At 38.9% G+C, this 17330-nt stretch overlaps 2 protein-coding genes across 2 annotated transcripts in view; one reads left to right on the top strand and one right to left on the bottom strand.

Moving 5' to 3' along the window:
* Window positions 1-15230, bottom strand: part of LOC134801106 (ABC transporter G family member 23) — a 147276-nt gene extending 132046 nt beyond the window's left edge. The window contains exon 1 of the mRNA XM_063773632.1: window positions 15021-15230. Within this exon, the coding sequence (XP_063629702.1) occupies window positions 15021-15027 (7 nt within the window). The 5' untranslated portion in view covers window positions 15028-15230. The remainder of the gene's footprint in view (window positions 1-15020) is intronic.
* Window positions 1-17330, top strand: part of LOC134801168 (small ribosomal subunit protein bS18m) — a 168673-nt gene that overhangs the window by 150128 nt on the left and 1215 nt on the right. The window lies entirely within an intron of this gene.

The following is a 17330-nucleotide window of genomic DNA, read 5'->3' as shown; positions in this document are numbered from 1 at the left end:
AAATCACTCAATAACCTCTTAGACGTCGGTTACACGCTAATTCTGGCGTCAGTAACCGATGTCTTAATTCGAGTTAGACCAAGCTAAGTTAGCAGCGATTTTGATAGGCCAGTCTATGCAAATGTTATTTGAACGTCATAATATCATAGAAGTTTGACGTTTAAAATAACACTTAATTTAAGCGTCATACTTAATATCATAGAAGTTTAACTTTAAAGTAACACTTTCACAGTTTAGGCCATCATAGATTGGTCTAACTGCAGTTTAGGTACAGTCAACAACAGAGCTATGAATACAGGCAAAGTGTCAAAAATATGTATACAGTACTTTATTGCCTGTACATTAAGGTCGTGTATACATATTTTTGGCACTTTGCCTGTATTCATAGCTCTGTTGTTGACTGTACCTACGTATTGTTTCTCTGAGATTCGAAGAATATTTCAAATTTCAAAGCTCTTCAATGGTTTATTTAGATTATGAACTATTTTATTTAGACATTAGCCATTTAACTTTCACATAAAGTCTGTTCGGAAAGAGCCGTCTAAATCAGCCCTTAATATCGTTATATTTATGTGCAAATTGCCAATCAAATACGGCAAATTTACCTAGAGACATCCTGACAGGCAGTCAATACTCAATCGTGATTGGTCAACATCCGAAGTTTCGTCGACCAATTATATCCAAGCACATCTGTTACGAAAAACGGGTCAATGAACTATAGTTTAGTTCATACCTATTGCTACATGCGGCCGATATAATAACAACATAATTAGAGTCTGTTCGGAAAGAGAAGAGTCGTGGAATGTATTGGGCCCCATACATTCTACGAAGAGTCGTGGAATGTATGGGGCCCAATACATTCCACGACTCTTCTCTTTCCGAACAGACTACTCTATTACCTATAATGTCATTCTGATTTTTGACATCACACACACACTTCACACAGAGCTTCTCAATATTCTCGATCATATAGAATCTATATATTTTAGATAGACGATCAGAGACAAAGCGAAGTGCAAAAAGACATGTCCCTTTTGCATATCACTACACCTTACAAAACAAAGTCCGGCCCCGCCGCGTCGGTCTGTTTGTATGTTTGTTCGCGATAAACTCAAAAACTACTGAACGGATTTTCATGCGGTTTTCACCTATCAATAGAGTGATTCTTGAGGAAGGTTTAGGTGTATAATTTGTTAACCCGCGCGAAGCTAGTTGGATAATAAACGCAATATATTTCTGTAGCCAATTTAGATGTTCAGAAACATTCAGATTCAGATGTTCAGAAACGTTCATGCTTTATCTTCTCTTTATCACGTGACAAAGATAATTTTCCGATTCTTATATTAAGGTGTATTCGGGTAATACCGAATGTCGGTAATTCCGAAATTCAGATGTAAATCACCCTTAATTCCATCATAATGAAAAGTCTCTTTTCGGAATTATCCGACAGTTTTCGACATTCGGAATTACCCGAGTAAACCTTACCTACCAATCCTACCATCTATATTGAATTTGACGTTAAAAACCTGTCAAGCAGGAAGCAAGTGCATCTAAAAAAAGAAAGTATCGAGATGCACCGCAGCATTCCGGAGCCGGAGGGCAATGGCCCCGCTCTAGGCTCTATGGCTGCGAAACCATCGAGGACACATATACGTACCTACATATACAGTGAGTAAATCCAATACGGGCAATTAATTAGACATAGAATTTATCCGTGTAATCATTAATTAAGAAGTTTTTTTAAGCTACACTTAATTGGGTCAAACACATTTTAGAAAAAGGTCACTTCTGTGTGGACACAACAATCAAAGTTAACGAGTCTGGTACTCAAATAAGAACAACGGGATAGATATTATTATTTTTCTTATTTGAGTCTCAAGCACTGAAAAAAATCATCCCGCCTGTGTAAAAGGTACCGCGTAAAAAACAAAAAATTAGCTTTGTCGCTTTACATTGCGGGACGATTTGTTTTTATGGTTAATGTTAATTGTATTTCTAAGCAAAATTTACCTTAATAATAGGTACATCTTAGGTCCTATGCTAAGCTAACCACCGGACAAAAATACCACCAATTGCAGTAATATAAAGTGTAATACGTAAAGTATAACCGCAAATTAGATCATTTCATATTAATAATATGCGAAAGGAAATTATAATACCATAAATAATTAGCAAGTTTAGCTTTAATGAGTGGAAAATGTAATTAGTTTGGTGTTAAATTATAGTCTGAGTGTCATTAGAAACTTTTTCCACGCGTTTACAAGTTAATACAGCCCAATTCGAACGTACACTGATATCAGAATTATAATAATATCTAACTCACATTTATAGACGGGTCTATCGCGAATTTAATTTTATTACCTTGCAATAATTAACATTATGTGTAGTGGGTGGTTTGAAAATGTGATGTCTACCGTCTACCCCAAACTTTTTCATACACTTTTCGTCGGGTAGTTGCACAAATCTCTGTTTTGACACTGTGCTGGGACATCAGTTAGCCGCGACCACGACCAGTGCAACCAGTGTCGAAACGTCGGTAAATAAAGGTATAAGTAATAAAATAAATTCGCGATAAACCCGTCTAGTCTATACATGTCAGTTAATATAAGTATGTTCAAAACGCGATAGTTTTAAATATGATGTCTAACTGATGTTATTCAATTATCGTGCATTTCGCTCTTACTTATCCGTACATGTGTTGGTGCGGGCGAGACGCATGATAGCTCATGATTATTCTGATGTTAGTGTACGTTTGAATTGGCCTGACGGTGTCATTAGAAACTGTTTCTAGACGTTTACAAGTTAATGGTCGAGCTAATGTGATTAAATGATTATACGAACTGGAATTTATTTAAGAATAGCCTATAAATTCAACCTAACACTTGAACAAATATTTTTTTTTTTAAACCTAAAGGCCATTTCGAGTTTCAGTTATTCGATCTGTTTCCGATATAATACTGATCTGTCAGTGTCAAAAATTACATCTCTTTAACCAAAAACGTCACTTTTGACACTGACAGATCAGTACCTATCATATCGGAAATAAATCAAATAACTAAAACTCGAATTGGCCTGTGACTCTTGTGAGTCGAGAAAGAGGCACTTGTGCGAGCAAGATTTTTTTTGTGCCTGCCTCGCTCACACCACCATCCTGACGAAAATCGTCTCTAACATGTCAAAATGTTCATCGATATTAAAATATGCTTATAACGGGTTACCACAGCAAGTGCGAATATATCGATTTATGTAATTAAGTTTCTGTTGGCGCTGTTGCGTCGCTCGGAAGCGGCCGTTCCGTCCGTGCGAAACGTGTTCCAATAATTGCAGTCTTTCCCAACTGCATGCTGCACTTTAGTATGGAGTGTTGCTGTAGACAAAAGTGTGAAGTAGGTACTTAGTTGAAAATGTATGCTTTAGTTTCGTTGCACCTTCAAATTCACTGTAAAACATTATTTAAGTACAGTAAAATCAGCAGCAAAGGTCGCTAACCGGGCAAGGTGTTCAAAATGATCTTGACGCGACTTTATTGTTAAGAGAATAAGAGCGTGTCAAGGTAATTTTGAACACCTCGCCCGCTTAGCAACTTCTGCTGCTGACTGTACATTTGGTGCTAATTTACCGCTCAAGTGCGGTAACTAGCACTAGTAGCACTATACGTGCGTATGTCGAAAATTTAAAGGGCAATCGGCGCGATTCGGGAAATGAATTAGAGATTAACTAGATACGATATAGTAAAGATATCTTTACTATTTCATATCTAGTGAATCTCTAATTCATTTCCCAAATCGCGGCGCCAGCCGCTATATATAAGGTACCTTTTGCCGTGGAACGTCACATATCTTTACTATTTCATATCTAGTGAGTCTCCTATTAATCATTTCCCGAATCGAGCCGAAGATGTACCTACCTACTGTAAAACGTTGTACAATACACGTGCGAAAAGCTAATTCGCAACTCAGGCCGATTTAAAATACTCCCTTCGGTCGTGTTGGGATATTTTTGAGCACCTCGGTCGCTCAGATATATCTGACGGCGACTGTACCTCAAACCTAGCTAGCTAGGACCTCAAACTGCAACACCGTACACGTGACTAGCTCACGTGTCAGTTGGGAAACATTCCAACCAGTTTCGTAGCTCGTCGACACAACTAACTAACCCATCCTAAACCTTATCGCTACGGAATAAGATCTATCGATAGTCAGAGTGACACCACGTTATGTAAGGAGCTGTTTGAGCCGCAAATATTGCCGCTCGTTGACATGATTCCGACGGAATGTTTATATTTTACTAGTTTCTGCCCTCGATTTCGTCTGCGTGTGATGATTGATAAAACCTGTCCTATGTCTTTTCTCGTGCCTCAATCTCCATAAGTCCATACCAAATTTCATCTAAATCGGTTCAGCGGTTATAGATTCCCCATACAAACTTCCACGCCCCTTTTCAACCCCTTAAAGGATCATTTCTATTCTTATTGGACTAATCTGTTGTTCATAGAGATAGAGTCGATAATACCTCTGAGATCCAACCGCGAACTACGTTCGACATGTTGCCTCTCTGTTCCACTTGTAAATTCGTACGCAAGTTTGACAGGGAGGGTATACGTGGAACGTGCTTCGCGGTAGACCCTTTGGAGCGTTGGACCTTCAAGACCAAGATGGTTCTAAAGACTTTTACTAATGGTTTGCTGGGTTTGCGGACTTAACAATTGCTTTATAGGGTTCAAAGAAACCACGGACGGACCACTGTAGTTTAGTCATGTTATATGTCTTTCCCATCATGGAACAATGGTGTTCCGGACCTTTGGGAGGCGTGCGCGAAGCCGAAGCCAACACGTAGAGGCCCTTTTGACACTTTAATGAAATGTACCTATTTATAAGGGCCACACCGTCAGCGCGTCAGCTCTTATGGCTCTACAAATAAGATCATATCAGATATTTTTGCGGCCTTCGTTGTGTATCATATTATTGCAGGTACTGTGAAGTGGATGGGTCAAAAAGAAAAACAAATCACTATAGTTGGTCAAACCAATTTGTCAGTCAGTAAGAACCACTCATCCTTTTCTTTTGGGTGCTAGTACTAGTGTAACACAAAATAAGTATAATTATCTCTGTCTATGATTGAAATGAGACAGTCCTTTGACAAACTATATATAAATGAATTGGTAAACGTTGTACATCGTACACATACCATCCCCCACACTCTTAACTGTACATCGGTGGACAATACACCTTTATGCCTTTTGTCATAAGGTCCACCGATGTACAGTTACGAGTGTTACTGTTTGTACAATTCTAATTTTTCTAGTTAACGTGAAAAGTCATAAAACGAGTTTCAATTACGTATTGGTAAGTAGTGCGTACCTTCTTTGTTCCCCTGACACATTAAAGATAATTATTATGATTCATGCAACGTCTATCAAGCCTTAACTAGCGAGAACTATAGCTAACGATCATTAAATACATCTGCGTTTGCTGTGCGTTAATGATTTTCTCATCTGGTTAAATTCTTAAACTCATTCTTAATAAAAAATAAAATATAATCCATTTATTTCGGACACTAAGGAATCCATATAACGCAAACGCTAAATGTATAAAGTTAGAGCTGATATAGACGGCGCGCGAACTCGCATGCGATTTGTCCAATTCAACCGACCGATCAAAAACCGCAATGTAGGTAATGAAACTCGCATTCGAGTTCGCACCGTCTAAATGAGGCCTTACTGTATTAATAGTACCTACATTTGGTCGTGCATGCAAAGGGACGTCAAGTTGTGTCAACCCTAATAATTGCTCGGAGCAAATGCGGAGCCGAACGGAGCCGAGAATGCCCGAAAGAAGGAGTGTCGCCCCTCTGATCAAGTTAGCACGTTGTATGCTCTAAGTTTAGCATGTAAATGGTTCGATGTTCTATCGATTAGTATTCCGAACATCTGCGAGTCCAAGAGTCGGTTTTCGAGTTTCTAAGCCGTCCACCAACCGGTATTGAGTTTACGACCTTATTATTATAAAAATTGTAGGTTGAAGGACTTTGTTAGAATTATTTAGTGTGTTTAAAATTTAGTTATGAATTTATATTAAGTTCTATGATTCTGTATGTAAAACTTCTACTCGCTCTAACTTCTTTGTATCGCAATATGTAGCAACATAAACTAGTAGGTACCGTAAAAGTATAAAACTTTGCCCTTTAACATAACTTTGCCCACTGCGTCACAGTTCAGTAAAAACCGGGCAAGTGCGAGTCGGACTCGCGCACGAAGGGTTCCGTACCATAATGCAAAAAAAAAACGAAAAAAAAGCAAAAAAAAAACGGTCACCCATCCAAGTACTGACCACTCCCGACGTTGCTTAACTTTGGTCAAAAATCACGTTTGTTGTATGGGAGCCCCATTTAAATCTTTATTTTATTCTGTTGTTAGTATTTGTTGTTATAGCGGCAACAGAAATACATCATCTGTGAAAATTTCAACTGTCTAGCTATCACGGTTCGTGAGATACAGCCTGGTGACAGACGGACGGACGGACGGACGGACGGACGGACGGACGGACAGCGAAGTCTTAGTAATAGGGTCCCGTTTTACCCTTTGGGTACGGAACCCTAAAAACGAAATAACTTAAAAGTCCTAAAAGTAGTTACAGAATACACTTTCTGAAGAAAGAAAGTACTTTTACGGTACCCAACATAGGTATACAGTGTGTAAATTCAATACGGGCGAATATTTAAACTGTGGATAGCATAGGATCTAAAAATTTTAACCATACAAAATAATTCGGCCCGCAATGTAATACGACACACAAGTTACGAGCTTAACAAAGTTACTTATAGGCAGTTACTATATATCGTATATCGTACTGTCATGTCATGTTATGTCTCGTAATGTTTGCAATACATTGCTGTTCTGCTCGGTACATTTTCAAAAATTAATTACCTACAGGCGGCCCGATTCGAACTTTAAGATACGTCAGTTAATAGATCTAAAAACGATATGCATTAGATATGTCAGTGTCAAATGTGACGTTTCTTCAAACAAAAAAGTAACTTTTGACACTGACACATCTAATCCATATCGTTTCTAGATCTATCAATTGACGTATGTTAAAGTTCGAATCGTGCAGTCTTAATTAAATGTACAGGTAACTGAAAAAATCCTTCTATATTAATGATTACACTGATAAACTCTATATCTGGTTTAATTTATTGCCCGTATTGGATTTACACACTGTATAAATCTGTTGTAGTATGAAGGACTATAGCATTATTTAGAACGACCATTCATACAATCCTATAGTTGACACTTAACATTGACTCGTCATTGGCGGTTGTCACGCGAATCGCCAACCTCGCCCTTTGACTCCTCGCGTGGCAGCCTGCAGCCATCAACAACGTACTTACAGTACACAGTAAGGTGGATCATTTGTAACGGCTTTGAGATTTTACTGTGGTTTAAAGTGTACTAAAATCTTGGCAGAGAGCCGTATGAGTTAAAGACAGATAACCCACTTCTAAAGATGGATGGATGAATGGATGGAGGTACCTACAATTTAGTCATAAAAATGGATTTAACGTGTGATCCCTTTTGGTTTATCGCAGATTATAGGGGTATCTCCTAGAGATGCACCGGATATTCGGTTACTATCCGATATTCGGCCTATCCGGCCCTTATTTTAATATCCGCCCGGATACCGGAGATCCAGCCAAAAATCCGTTGCTTCTCTAGTATCTCCCGGGGGCCTAGCCAGACGAAAATCGTTGATATAAAACACCAGTCAATCAATGACTTTTAACATCTGGCATCCCGATATTTACTTGTCGTACGAAGGAGGCCTAGGAGGCATAGATGGACGATTGTCATGTAGGCCTCCTAGGCCTCCTTCGGGTTGGAGCTTTAACCCTCTTCTATTTTGTAAGTCATGGATTCCGTATAACACTATAGGTACCTATTATAACATACACCGTTATAATAAAATGGTGTAAACCTGTTTCGATAATATTTTAATGGTGCCTAATAAAACCAAATTAATTTTGCAACCAGTCGCGTCGCGGGCATCTAAGGATTTTATAGAATTGTTATGAAATAAGTTTAGTTCCATATTTAGGCAACAGCAAACGTAAGTTTGTGTGCGCAGTAGGGCAAGAATTTCTGTAAACAGATTAAGCAAAGTTTTGCATTGTACGATTACCTATCCTATACCTACACGCAAATGTAAACCTTAAGTGGCTTAAGCAAGGTTCAGTTTTGAATGAATGCACATAAAGTTCCCGTCAAACATGTCTTTTTATTGTGTGTTTGCCATATATATCACATATTTGGTACAGTCAGCAACAACGCCAAATATGTATTGATATGACAGCTGTCACCGTACCCAAGCTAAGTGAAAAACACTATAAAGTATGTCACCTGGCACATGAAGACCGGGAAAGCCAGGGACTACTTAAATTCGAGGCATGTAACGCGATCGCTTTCTCACATTCTGTTTGCTGAAACACTTTGTAAGCACAGCTGGGGCCCGATTCGACTTTAGAAAGTTACATGTGACGTAGCTTATGGTGCTTATGACTACATATGTCATTATGTTTTTCACCTCAGCAGCTCGAACAAGGGTACTTTGCTTCTTAAAAACAGTGAGCAAAATGCGATTTTGCTCACTGAGTCATTTTGTCTCACTCAGTGAGCAAAATTGCATTTTGCTCACTGAGTGGGTCTCACTCAGTGAGCAAAATCGCATTTTGCTCACTGAGTGAGACAAAATGACATTCAAGTGACCTTTATAGTCAAATGTCATTTCAACATGCGGGGTCTAATACAAGTTCGATATACTTGGGTTCTATTATCTCTGTCCCTCTGCTCAGGGGCGTATTTACCATAGGGCCAAGGGGGCCATGGCCCGGGGCGGCAGGACGCAGGGGGGCGGCGAAGCCGCCCCCTTGCGGCTTTTTCTGGGCGCCTTTTATAATCAAACTTAGCTATTTTTTTATTATATTTTAATTGACATTTAAATTAATAAACAAACGAACGCTTCAAACCCCACCAATTGCTAAAAATATCTACCAACAAGTACCTAAATTAAGCAACATTTTCGTTCAAGAAGTATTAGTACGGCGCAGTGCCGGATTTACCACTAGGCTGAGTAGGCTGAAGCCTATGGCGGCAGATTTTAGGGGGCGGCAAATTTGGGTCAAAAAAATATTTTATTAGCTGTTCAGATAGGGTCGACCAGAATTTTGTCGCTCCCCTATTTATTTGTAAAATTTAAATAACAAGCCTTGTCGATTTTGCCGCCCTCTGTCATGTCAAGACCCTTTATATTGAGACAGACAGACGGCCGGACGGACAACAAAGTGATCTTATATGGGTTCCGTTTTTTTTCCTTTTGAAGTACGGAACCCTAAAAATTTACCTACTATTTTCTCGAAAAAATTTCGCGCTCGCTACGCTCGCGTTTTCACTTACGTACCTAACATTATTTGTGACCCATCTGACTATATACATACGGGCGGTTCTTGTGTCTTCGTGGTATTCAATCTCACTAAATTGTTCCGATCCCATGCCGAAACTCAGTACAGATAGAGTGCTCTCGATATCAGATACAAATACAATACTTTTCATGACTTTCCAGCACCACAGAATGAGGGATAATGGTACGGCCTGTGTAATACGCATCCCTACTACTGTCGTCTGCATAGCAATGATTATCATTGATATGCAGCAATGACAGCACAGAACCTAGTGCAACGCCAACGGTAATGTCCACACTATCGGAGCAGCTTCCGTCTACTATACGGCTCATGTGCGTCTACCGGAAAAAAAGCTAGCGATCCATTTGTATAACATAGTCCCTCGAGCAGACTCGATGCCAGACCCGACCGAACTCCTTAGCTATATCCAGCCTGACTGCCATGTCTCACCTTGATTCTCAATGGCCAAAACCCAGCAGTACCCACCGGTCACCGATCAGATCAGGCAAATATAACGAGGTCGCATCGTCATTGAGTGACAAAAACGGCCCATATAAATCTGTATCTAGAATAGTGACATTAGTGACGTCACCTTTCTGCACTCAAAAGAATAAAAAATTATCTACGTTCCACTATCAGCGAAGAGCGCCTGAATAGCTTAGCTCTTCTTAATATAGAAGCTGAGCTGACAAACGTTTTAAATTACGACAGCGTTATTGATGATTTTGTCAACCAATTTGTACATAGGAAAACAATGTAAATGCCTATGTGAGTAAATGGTAAATGTTTAGTTTTTTTTTATTTCACACCCCAAAGGTTTGTTGCAGGTTTTTTTTTTCTTAAATAAAATACTTTATCGTCATTGTCGTCACTGATGAAGGGGGGCGGCAAATCAAAATGGCCCGGGGCGCCAAATTTGTAAATACGCCTCTGCCTCTGCTGCCCTCTGCTGCTGCTGGTATGTTCTCATTGCTTAGGGTGAAAAATTTTGTGTACTACACGAGATCAAAGTTATTTTTACATCTCGTGCGCTTATGAATCCCTTACTACGCTCAAGATTCTAAATTAGATTCACTCGCTACGCTCGTGAATCTATTATATAATCTTTCCCTTGCACGGGACTCAAAATAAGCACTCGAAGAAATATCAAACTTTGATCTCTTGTTGTACAAATGACTATTGTCATAGATGTGGCCATATGATTAAACTACACCGCTTCATAAGTAAAATTGGGCCCCTTACCCCAGAAGTAGGTATAATCATCACCAATATGTAAAAGAAATCTTAAATTATTTTGTCTAATACCTTACATTAAACTCATTAGTGATTGGTTGATTAATTGATAAAGCGAGTTTTGGTAATAAAGACATAAACGGGATTCGAACTTAAAACACACAATCGGTTTTTTTAACGTTTTTAATTTGTATTATTGTAATACCTATGTCTAAACTGGCCTCTTCCCGTGACTTCGACCGCATCATAGTCTAATAAAACATGGTCTTCCATTCCCAGAGTGACACGGGCCTACGTCACAGCAACATGGCCGCTATATATAGCGCTATCGCATATTATCATATAGCGCTGTCGCATGATGACGTAGGCCCGTGTCAGTTAGGTGACCTAGAAAAGACGGGAATGGAGTACCAGGCGGAGTATATTATTATACCATGGACCGCATAGATTTCTTTATAAACTGTACCTATATTTGACTACCTACCTACTAGGCTACCTACCTCCAATAATTTAGGTTAAGGCTGTGCCTTGTCTGCCAGTATTTATAACGCGATTTATAAAAGAATAGAAAACCTCAATAAAAATGATTCATCAAGATATTCAAGATTATCAAGAACGCAGCAAGATTGCCTGTGCATTGTCACAAGTGCATCTAATGATTGCTAATTCATTACGCAATGTAGCAATTAGTACCATAGGATATAAGCAAGAAGGAATACAATAATACAATGTGTTGTAGCATTGATTTTTTATGTAAGTAAAGGTATTCCTTTGCTATTGCCTGTGGAATGCATGGTGGGGGGACTATAGTGCATTTCTTTAGGTATTTAACATAACAAACCACAATTCGGTATTAAATTTTGGACGCCAATCACTACTTACTTTTTTCTGTGTACCTATTTTTAACTGTATGGTGCACAATAAATAAACCAATAAAGAATATTTGGGGCATTATCTATGAAAAGGGACCTTATTGTCGATGGCGCATAAAAGGTATCCAGACGGGACTGATTAAATCAGTCGATTTGATCAGAAATGAAATTGGCGTCAATCTCCAATTTTAGTATTTATGGTCCCTCTATATTAGAGCCCTCTAAATTAAAAAATTGCCCCAGAACGAAAAAACTGGCCTCACAGATTGGTATTCTTGCGTCCGCACCACATTTTATCGGTAATATCGGTCATTTTCGGCGAGCCAAATTGGTATTTGCGTCCGCACCTCCTGATTCGATCGGACAATTGAATCAGATTTGCGAAAAATTTACTAATCTGGATACGCCACACTGTATTTATATCGGAGCATCGTTAATAATGGCGTAAGCGCCATCGACAATAAGATCCCTTTTCATAGATAACGTTACATTTACTTACAAAAGTTACTTACTCAACGTAACAATGAAGCTGCTATAAACGTGCTATTTTGCTGATAGAAATTATGTCGGGATGATTTAATTAATCAATAGTAATTTAGTTTTGTAATATTTACTATTACCTGCCTAGTAGTAGGCCCTAGAGAACCTAAAATGAGACGAATTCTATAGCCATTTGAGGGTAACTGAAAATATTACACGATTAAATGAAATAGATTAAAGCCAGAACGATAAGGGACAGATCCAGGCAGTTTTGTGTTATGTTTTAATTTTAAGTAGGTACCTACCCGACGATGACTTTCATTTTTTTTTATAATAATGTATCTACTTAATTATCACCATCGCAGTATAAAGAAAAGGATTGTTTATTACATGTTGTTAGTTGTATAAGTAAATGTCTGAACCGTTGTATACCCTTGAATATTAAAAAAGTAGCAAATTCCATATATGTCTGTTTAATTAAAACGTTGTATATTGAACTTACTTTAATAAAATATGTATATTATAATTTATAATTAATAATTTAATACAGCACACATACATAATTCGGCGTCACACGTACGCTGCGTGCGTTGGAACGTTACCAGTTTACCGCCAAATCAAGTTTTTCTTGACATTAAGCGTTTTTGAATGACGCAAACAACGCCCCATGAAAAACGTCACAAAATTAAAAAGTTGTTGAACCATGAATCTTTATTATCGGAGGCACGCGTATACCACTTCTATAGGATCCTACCTTCTATGTGTTGAACAGACTGTTTTGTCAGTAGCAGTATTCAAAAAATACTCCTCCCTTATTTGGGGTTTATAATATTAGCACAAGAAAAAGACAGTATGATTCTCGAATAAATGATTATGATTATGACTGACTGATATGACTTTCGTCAAAGACGTAGCAACCTTTAGGGGTCTACCGACTCTACCGCGAAAAACGAAAATTGAAATTTAGTTATCTGCCTCTCTATCGCTTTAGCGTATTCGACCGATAGAGAGGCACTAGAGAAAGAAAAAAAAGACATTTAGATTTTCATTTTTCGCGATAGGCCCTCAATTTTTTTTAACATTCAAACTGGTTTTTCGATGGCTGTTATGGCTTTTGCTTTTTTTTAACAATGATAGCCTGGATGCGAGTCCTTTAAGCCAAACTGTTATGCGTGGTGGAGGATTGTTGCACATAGGCCTTCCCGAAGGATCTCCACAACGACCAGTCGGTAACAGTTAAATGCGAGCATATTGTAAGTGCAGATGGCCTAGGGCAGCCATTCTCAAAGTGTCTGTGCGGTGTGTTCCGCGGAACCCTAGGGTTCCGCAAAGCCTCTGTTGGGGTTCCGCGAAAATACTCGTAATAATAAGAAAAAAACCAGCTGTTCTATAGGTGTATATCTGGTCCACAGTGACCAACGAAAATTTTTAATTTGGGGTTCCGTCAAATATTTCGCTTTCCAAAAGGGTTCCGTCACCAAAAAAGTTTGAGAACCGCTGGCCTAGGGGGTACCGCGAACCACGTTCGACATGTTGCCTTCCTGTCACACTTACGTACGAATTTACGAGTGCGACAAAGAGGCAATTAACACGTCGAACGTAGTTCCCGGTAAGCCCTCAGTCCATCTCGTTGGTTGGATTGGACGCCTTCTTTTATATCGATATGTTTCGATTAATTACAATGATCGTCATCTGGAGCAACCACCTGCGACCACCACAAAGCGTCCATTCCTAAGTTTAAGTTGTTTTATACAAGTTGTTTGTTGTTTTATATGTAGGTACCTACCTTCTTTATAGAGGCTGCCCTACTATTTAACGTGAGATTGATGCTTTGCCTTGCCGGTATTTCAGTAGCTAATCTAAATAGTGCAAAACAAGATAGAGACTCATCTATTGTCAATCAAGAGTTTTTATATAAAATGTCCATACAAATATATTCCCTTTGCTCTTGGGTGTGCATAATTTTATACCAGCAGACACAAAGCATTATGCACGTAAAATGACGTGTGTAAAACCAAATGATGAGACATCTCATCTCAAGTACCTACCTACAGAAGAAAGCAAAATGTTTTGCGACTTTTGACTCTAATCCGATACTGACGTAAAGGTTTTTTAGGGTTCCGTACCCAAAGGGTAAAACGGGACCCTATTATTTAGGGTTCCGTACCCAAAGGGTAAAACGGGACCCTATTACTAAGACTTCGCTGTCCGTCCGTCCGTCCGTCCGTCCGTCCGTCCGTCCGTCTGTCACCAGGCTGTATCTCACGAACCGTGATAGCTAGACAGTTGAAATTTTCACAGATGATGTATTTCTGTTGCCGCTATAACAACAAATACTAAAAACAGAATAAAATAAAGATTTAAATGGGGCTCCCATACAACAAACGTGATTTTTGACCAAAGTTAAGCAACGTCGGGAGTGGTCAGTACTTGGATGGGTGACCTTTTTTTTTTATATATGGTACGGAACCCTTCGTGCGCGAGCCCGACTGGCACTTGCCCGATTTTTTACTTTTTTTTTCACAATTATGGCCTGGATGCACGTTCTTTAAGTCAGTAAAGGTGTAAAGTGACAATCATTTGCTTTCAGCGACTTAATATTAGGTATTTTATTAGATTTAAACACGCGGTCAACCTGTCCTAAGCCCGGAACCGAAGTAACACGGTAAAGAACCCATCTACGTAAGCCTCATTCACACAGCGGGCCACTTTCTCCGCACGACCTTGATTTCTTACTCCGTACATCGTAACTCGGGATTTTTGTCACTGGACAATCAAAACTTTTACTTTTCAACACTTTCAAAATCGCACTGCAGTGCATAAACCACGTTATCGATTATATAAATTAATATTATGAGTACGGAACTTGCATAAGTGACTTGTTTGTTAATGCGTTTATTAATTAGTTGTTAGGTACCATTCGATTTCACAAGAATGTAATCCTTCCACAAATCTAAAAATTCCATAAATTCTTTAACTCACCAGTCATGAAGGTAGATATCCAGAAAAACGCCTCTTGAAATTAAAAATAAATGTCACCAAAACAGCACAAGCCGAAATTCGAAATTCAAAAATGAAATACGTCACTGTCACTTTTCGCGCGCAATCACGACACAGATAATCGATTGGGAGGATTAAAAAATATATAATTTGAATATATCTCAGCGTGCGCGCGTTGCGTACCGCGGCTCCACCGGTTATGAGCCGATTTCTTGTTTACACACATAAGAAACGTGAAACCACTTACGACTACCCGGTCATAGGAAAACGCGGCAAGGCGGAGTGCATTTCCGCATTTTGACTGAGCGTTTCTAAATGGTCGTCTAATATGTACCAACAACTGGCTAGTTGAGTTTTGCAAGCTTTTCGCAATTGTGGGTAGACGTACGTAAATAAAACTAAGCTGTTAGCAGTTAGCATAGCTAAAGACGAATGGATGATAAAGTCCTAATACAAAATTGCAACATACTCGTAAACATCTCCAAACCGGTTCTCCACAATTAGCTTCACTGATCCTTTAGCCTTTTCGGTCACACATTATGTATTAAAAAGTGGATCTTTAGGTTCAAATCATCGTAACAAATGTCGACAATCTTGTCTCTCTTATACCAAACGTACCTAGCTGTATGGGTCCCAGTCCCGGTTGCAAATTGGAAAACTCCATTCCATTGTTGTATTTCACCTGCCTTGTATGCCAGGGATCACCAAACTTTTTTCCCGAAGATCATATAGACTCTTCGCTGCCTTTTCACCGGTCGTATTGTATGGAATTTAGCTAATTTCACAGGCCAGACCGCCAGTGCGGAACCTGGAACTGCAGCAAAAGTTTAACAGTTAGCTTCAGACTATAATCAGTTACCCTCATTAATAAATTGTCATCCCAAATATTAAAATGACAATCAAAACCTGTAAAAAATGCGTCACGTAGTATGGGTATGTTCCCATACAAGTGGCGAGTCGTTCAGTTCATAGAACTCGATTCCCATTCGCTTGCCCATTTTCAGATGATGAGGAGAAGTGCTACAGCTCATGAAGCAAGCTTGTATTTTCACAAGTTGGCTCCAGCTTGCCTACTCATATTTTTGAGTTGCCGCCACTGCTATTATTCAGTTCACTCAACTATTTGAATTCAGGGCGTTCTTCAAAAGTATGTAAAGCCTAAAACTATCAAAGCTTCATTGTTTTGTACTTGAATCTGAAATCACATAAGAACAGACTCAAAGCAAAATCCCGTTTAACTGCAAACTCCAAATAAAGCTTTCTCTCGTGAGATAACCTGCAGTGAACTTAAAGCTAGCTTGCTAGAATGCTAATGTAGGTAGTTTACAGAGCTTACACAACTATTTCATCTAATACCTACATCTAGATAGATGTCTATTCTAAATCCTAATAAAAAAGGGCTAAAATCAAAATATACCTAGGTACAGGTATATTTTTGGCATTGGTAGGTACTTGCATGTGTCACGCCAGAATACGTACCTATTGTTAGGTGACATTGAAGTGCTGATAAAATAAATGCTTATTTTATTTTCGGCACATAATTGAAGTTTCCCACCTGTGGGCGCAGCACGGTTCCATTTTTATCGTCTATCACTATGCGCGTCCCTTTCGCACTTACGTACTTGTTAGAACGTGACAGGCATGGTGACAAGGGATAAAAACGCGACCGTGCTAAGCCGCCTGGGCATGTCTCTCGGACTCCCCCTATCCTCAAACTAACTTTAGGTACATTTTGTTACTGATAACTATGCAGAATAACAGAATGTAAAAAGAAAATTAATATTCTGGCGTATTTACGTAAAAGTATGATTACTGAGATTAGTATGTAAATAATAGTAACTTTAAGTATAAGTAGATAATATGGGTAAGAACGTTGTAAAATTAGTTAATTGACATTCCCATCATTGTTCTACGAATCATCCGAAGCAGTTCATTACAATTAAGTATGACACCGTTACATTATCCTCTGTTAAGGAAAACGATGCTAATTTAGGTACTTTCTATTGTTTTCCGAATGCTTGACGACCTTGCCTAGAATTGAATTAAACTCAATGATATTATAGATATGGCATACCATAACATTATAATATAGATGGTCAAGCAAATCTTGTCAGTAGAAAAAGGCGCGAAATTCAAATTTTGTATGGGACGATATCCTTTCGCGCCTACATTTTTCAAATTTGCCGCCTTTTTCTACTGACAAGATCTGCTTGACCCAGTATAGTAGATAACAAGCGAAAAAATTCTTCCAACGTCACGGCAGCGGCAGCACACACTACTGCTAAACAGCAC

The sequence above is a fragment of the Cydia splendana genome, chromosome 21 (assembly GCF_910591565.1).
Source record: "Cydia splendana chromosome 21, ilCydSple1.2, whole genome shotgun sequence".
Taxonomy (NCBI): Eukaryota; Metazoa; Arthropoda; class Insecta; order Lepidoptera; family Tortricidae; genus Cydia; species Cydia splendana.
The sequence above is the reverse complement of the archived record's forward strand: the minus strand, read 5'-3'. Positions and strand labels throughout refer to the sequence as shown.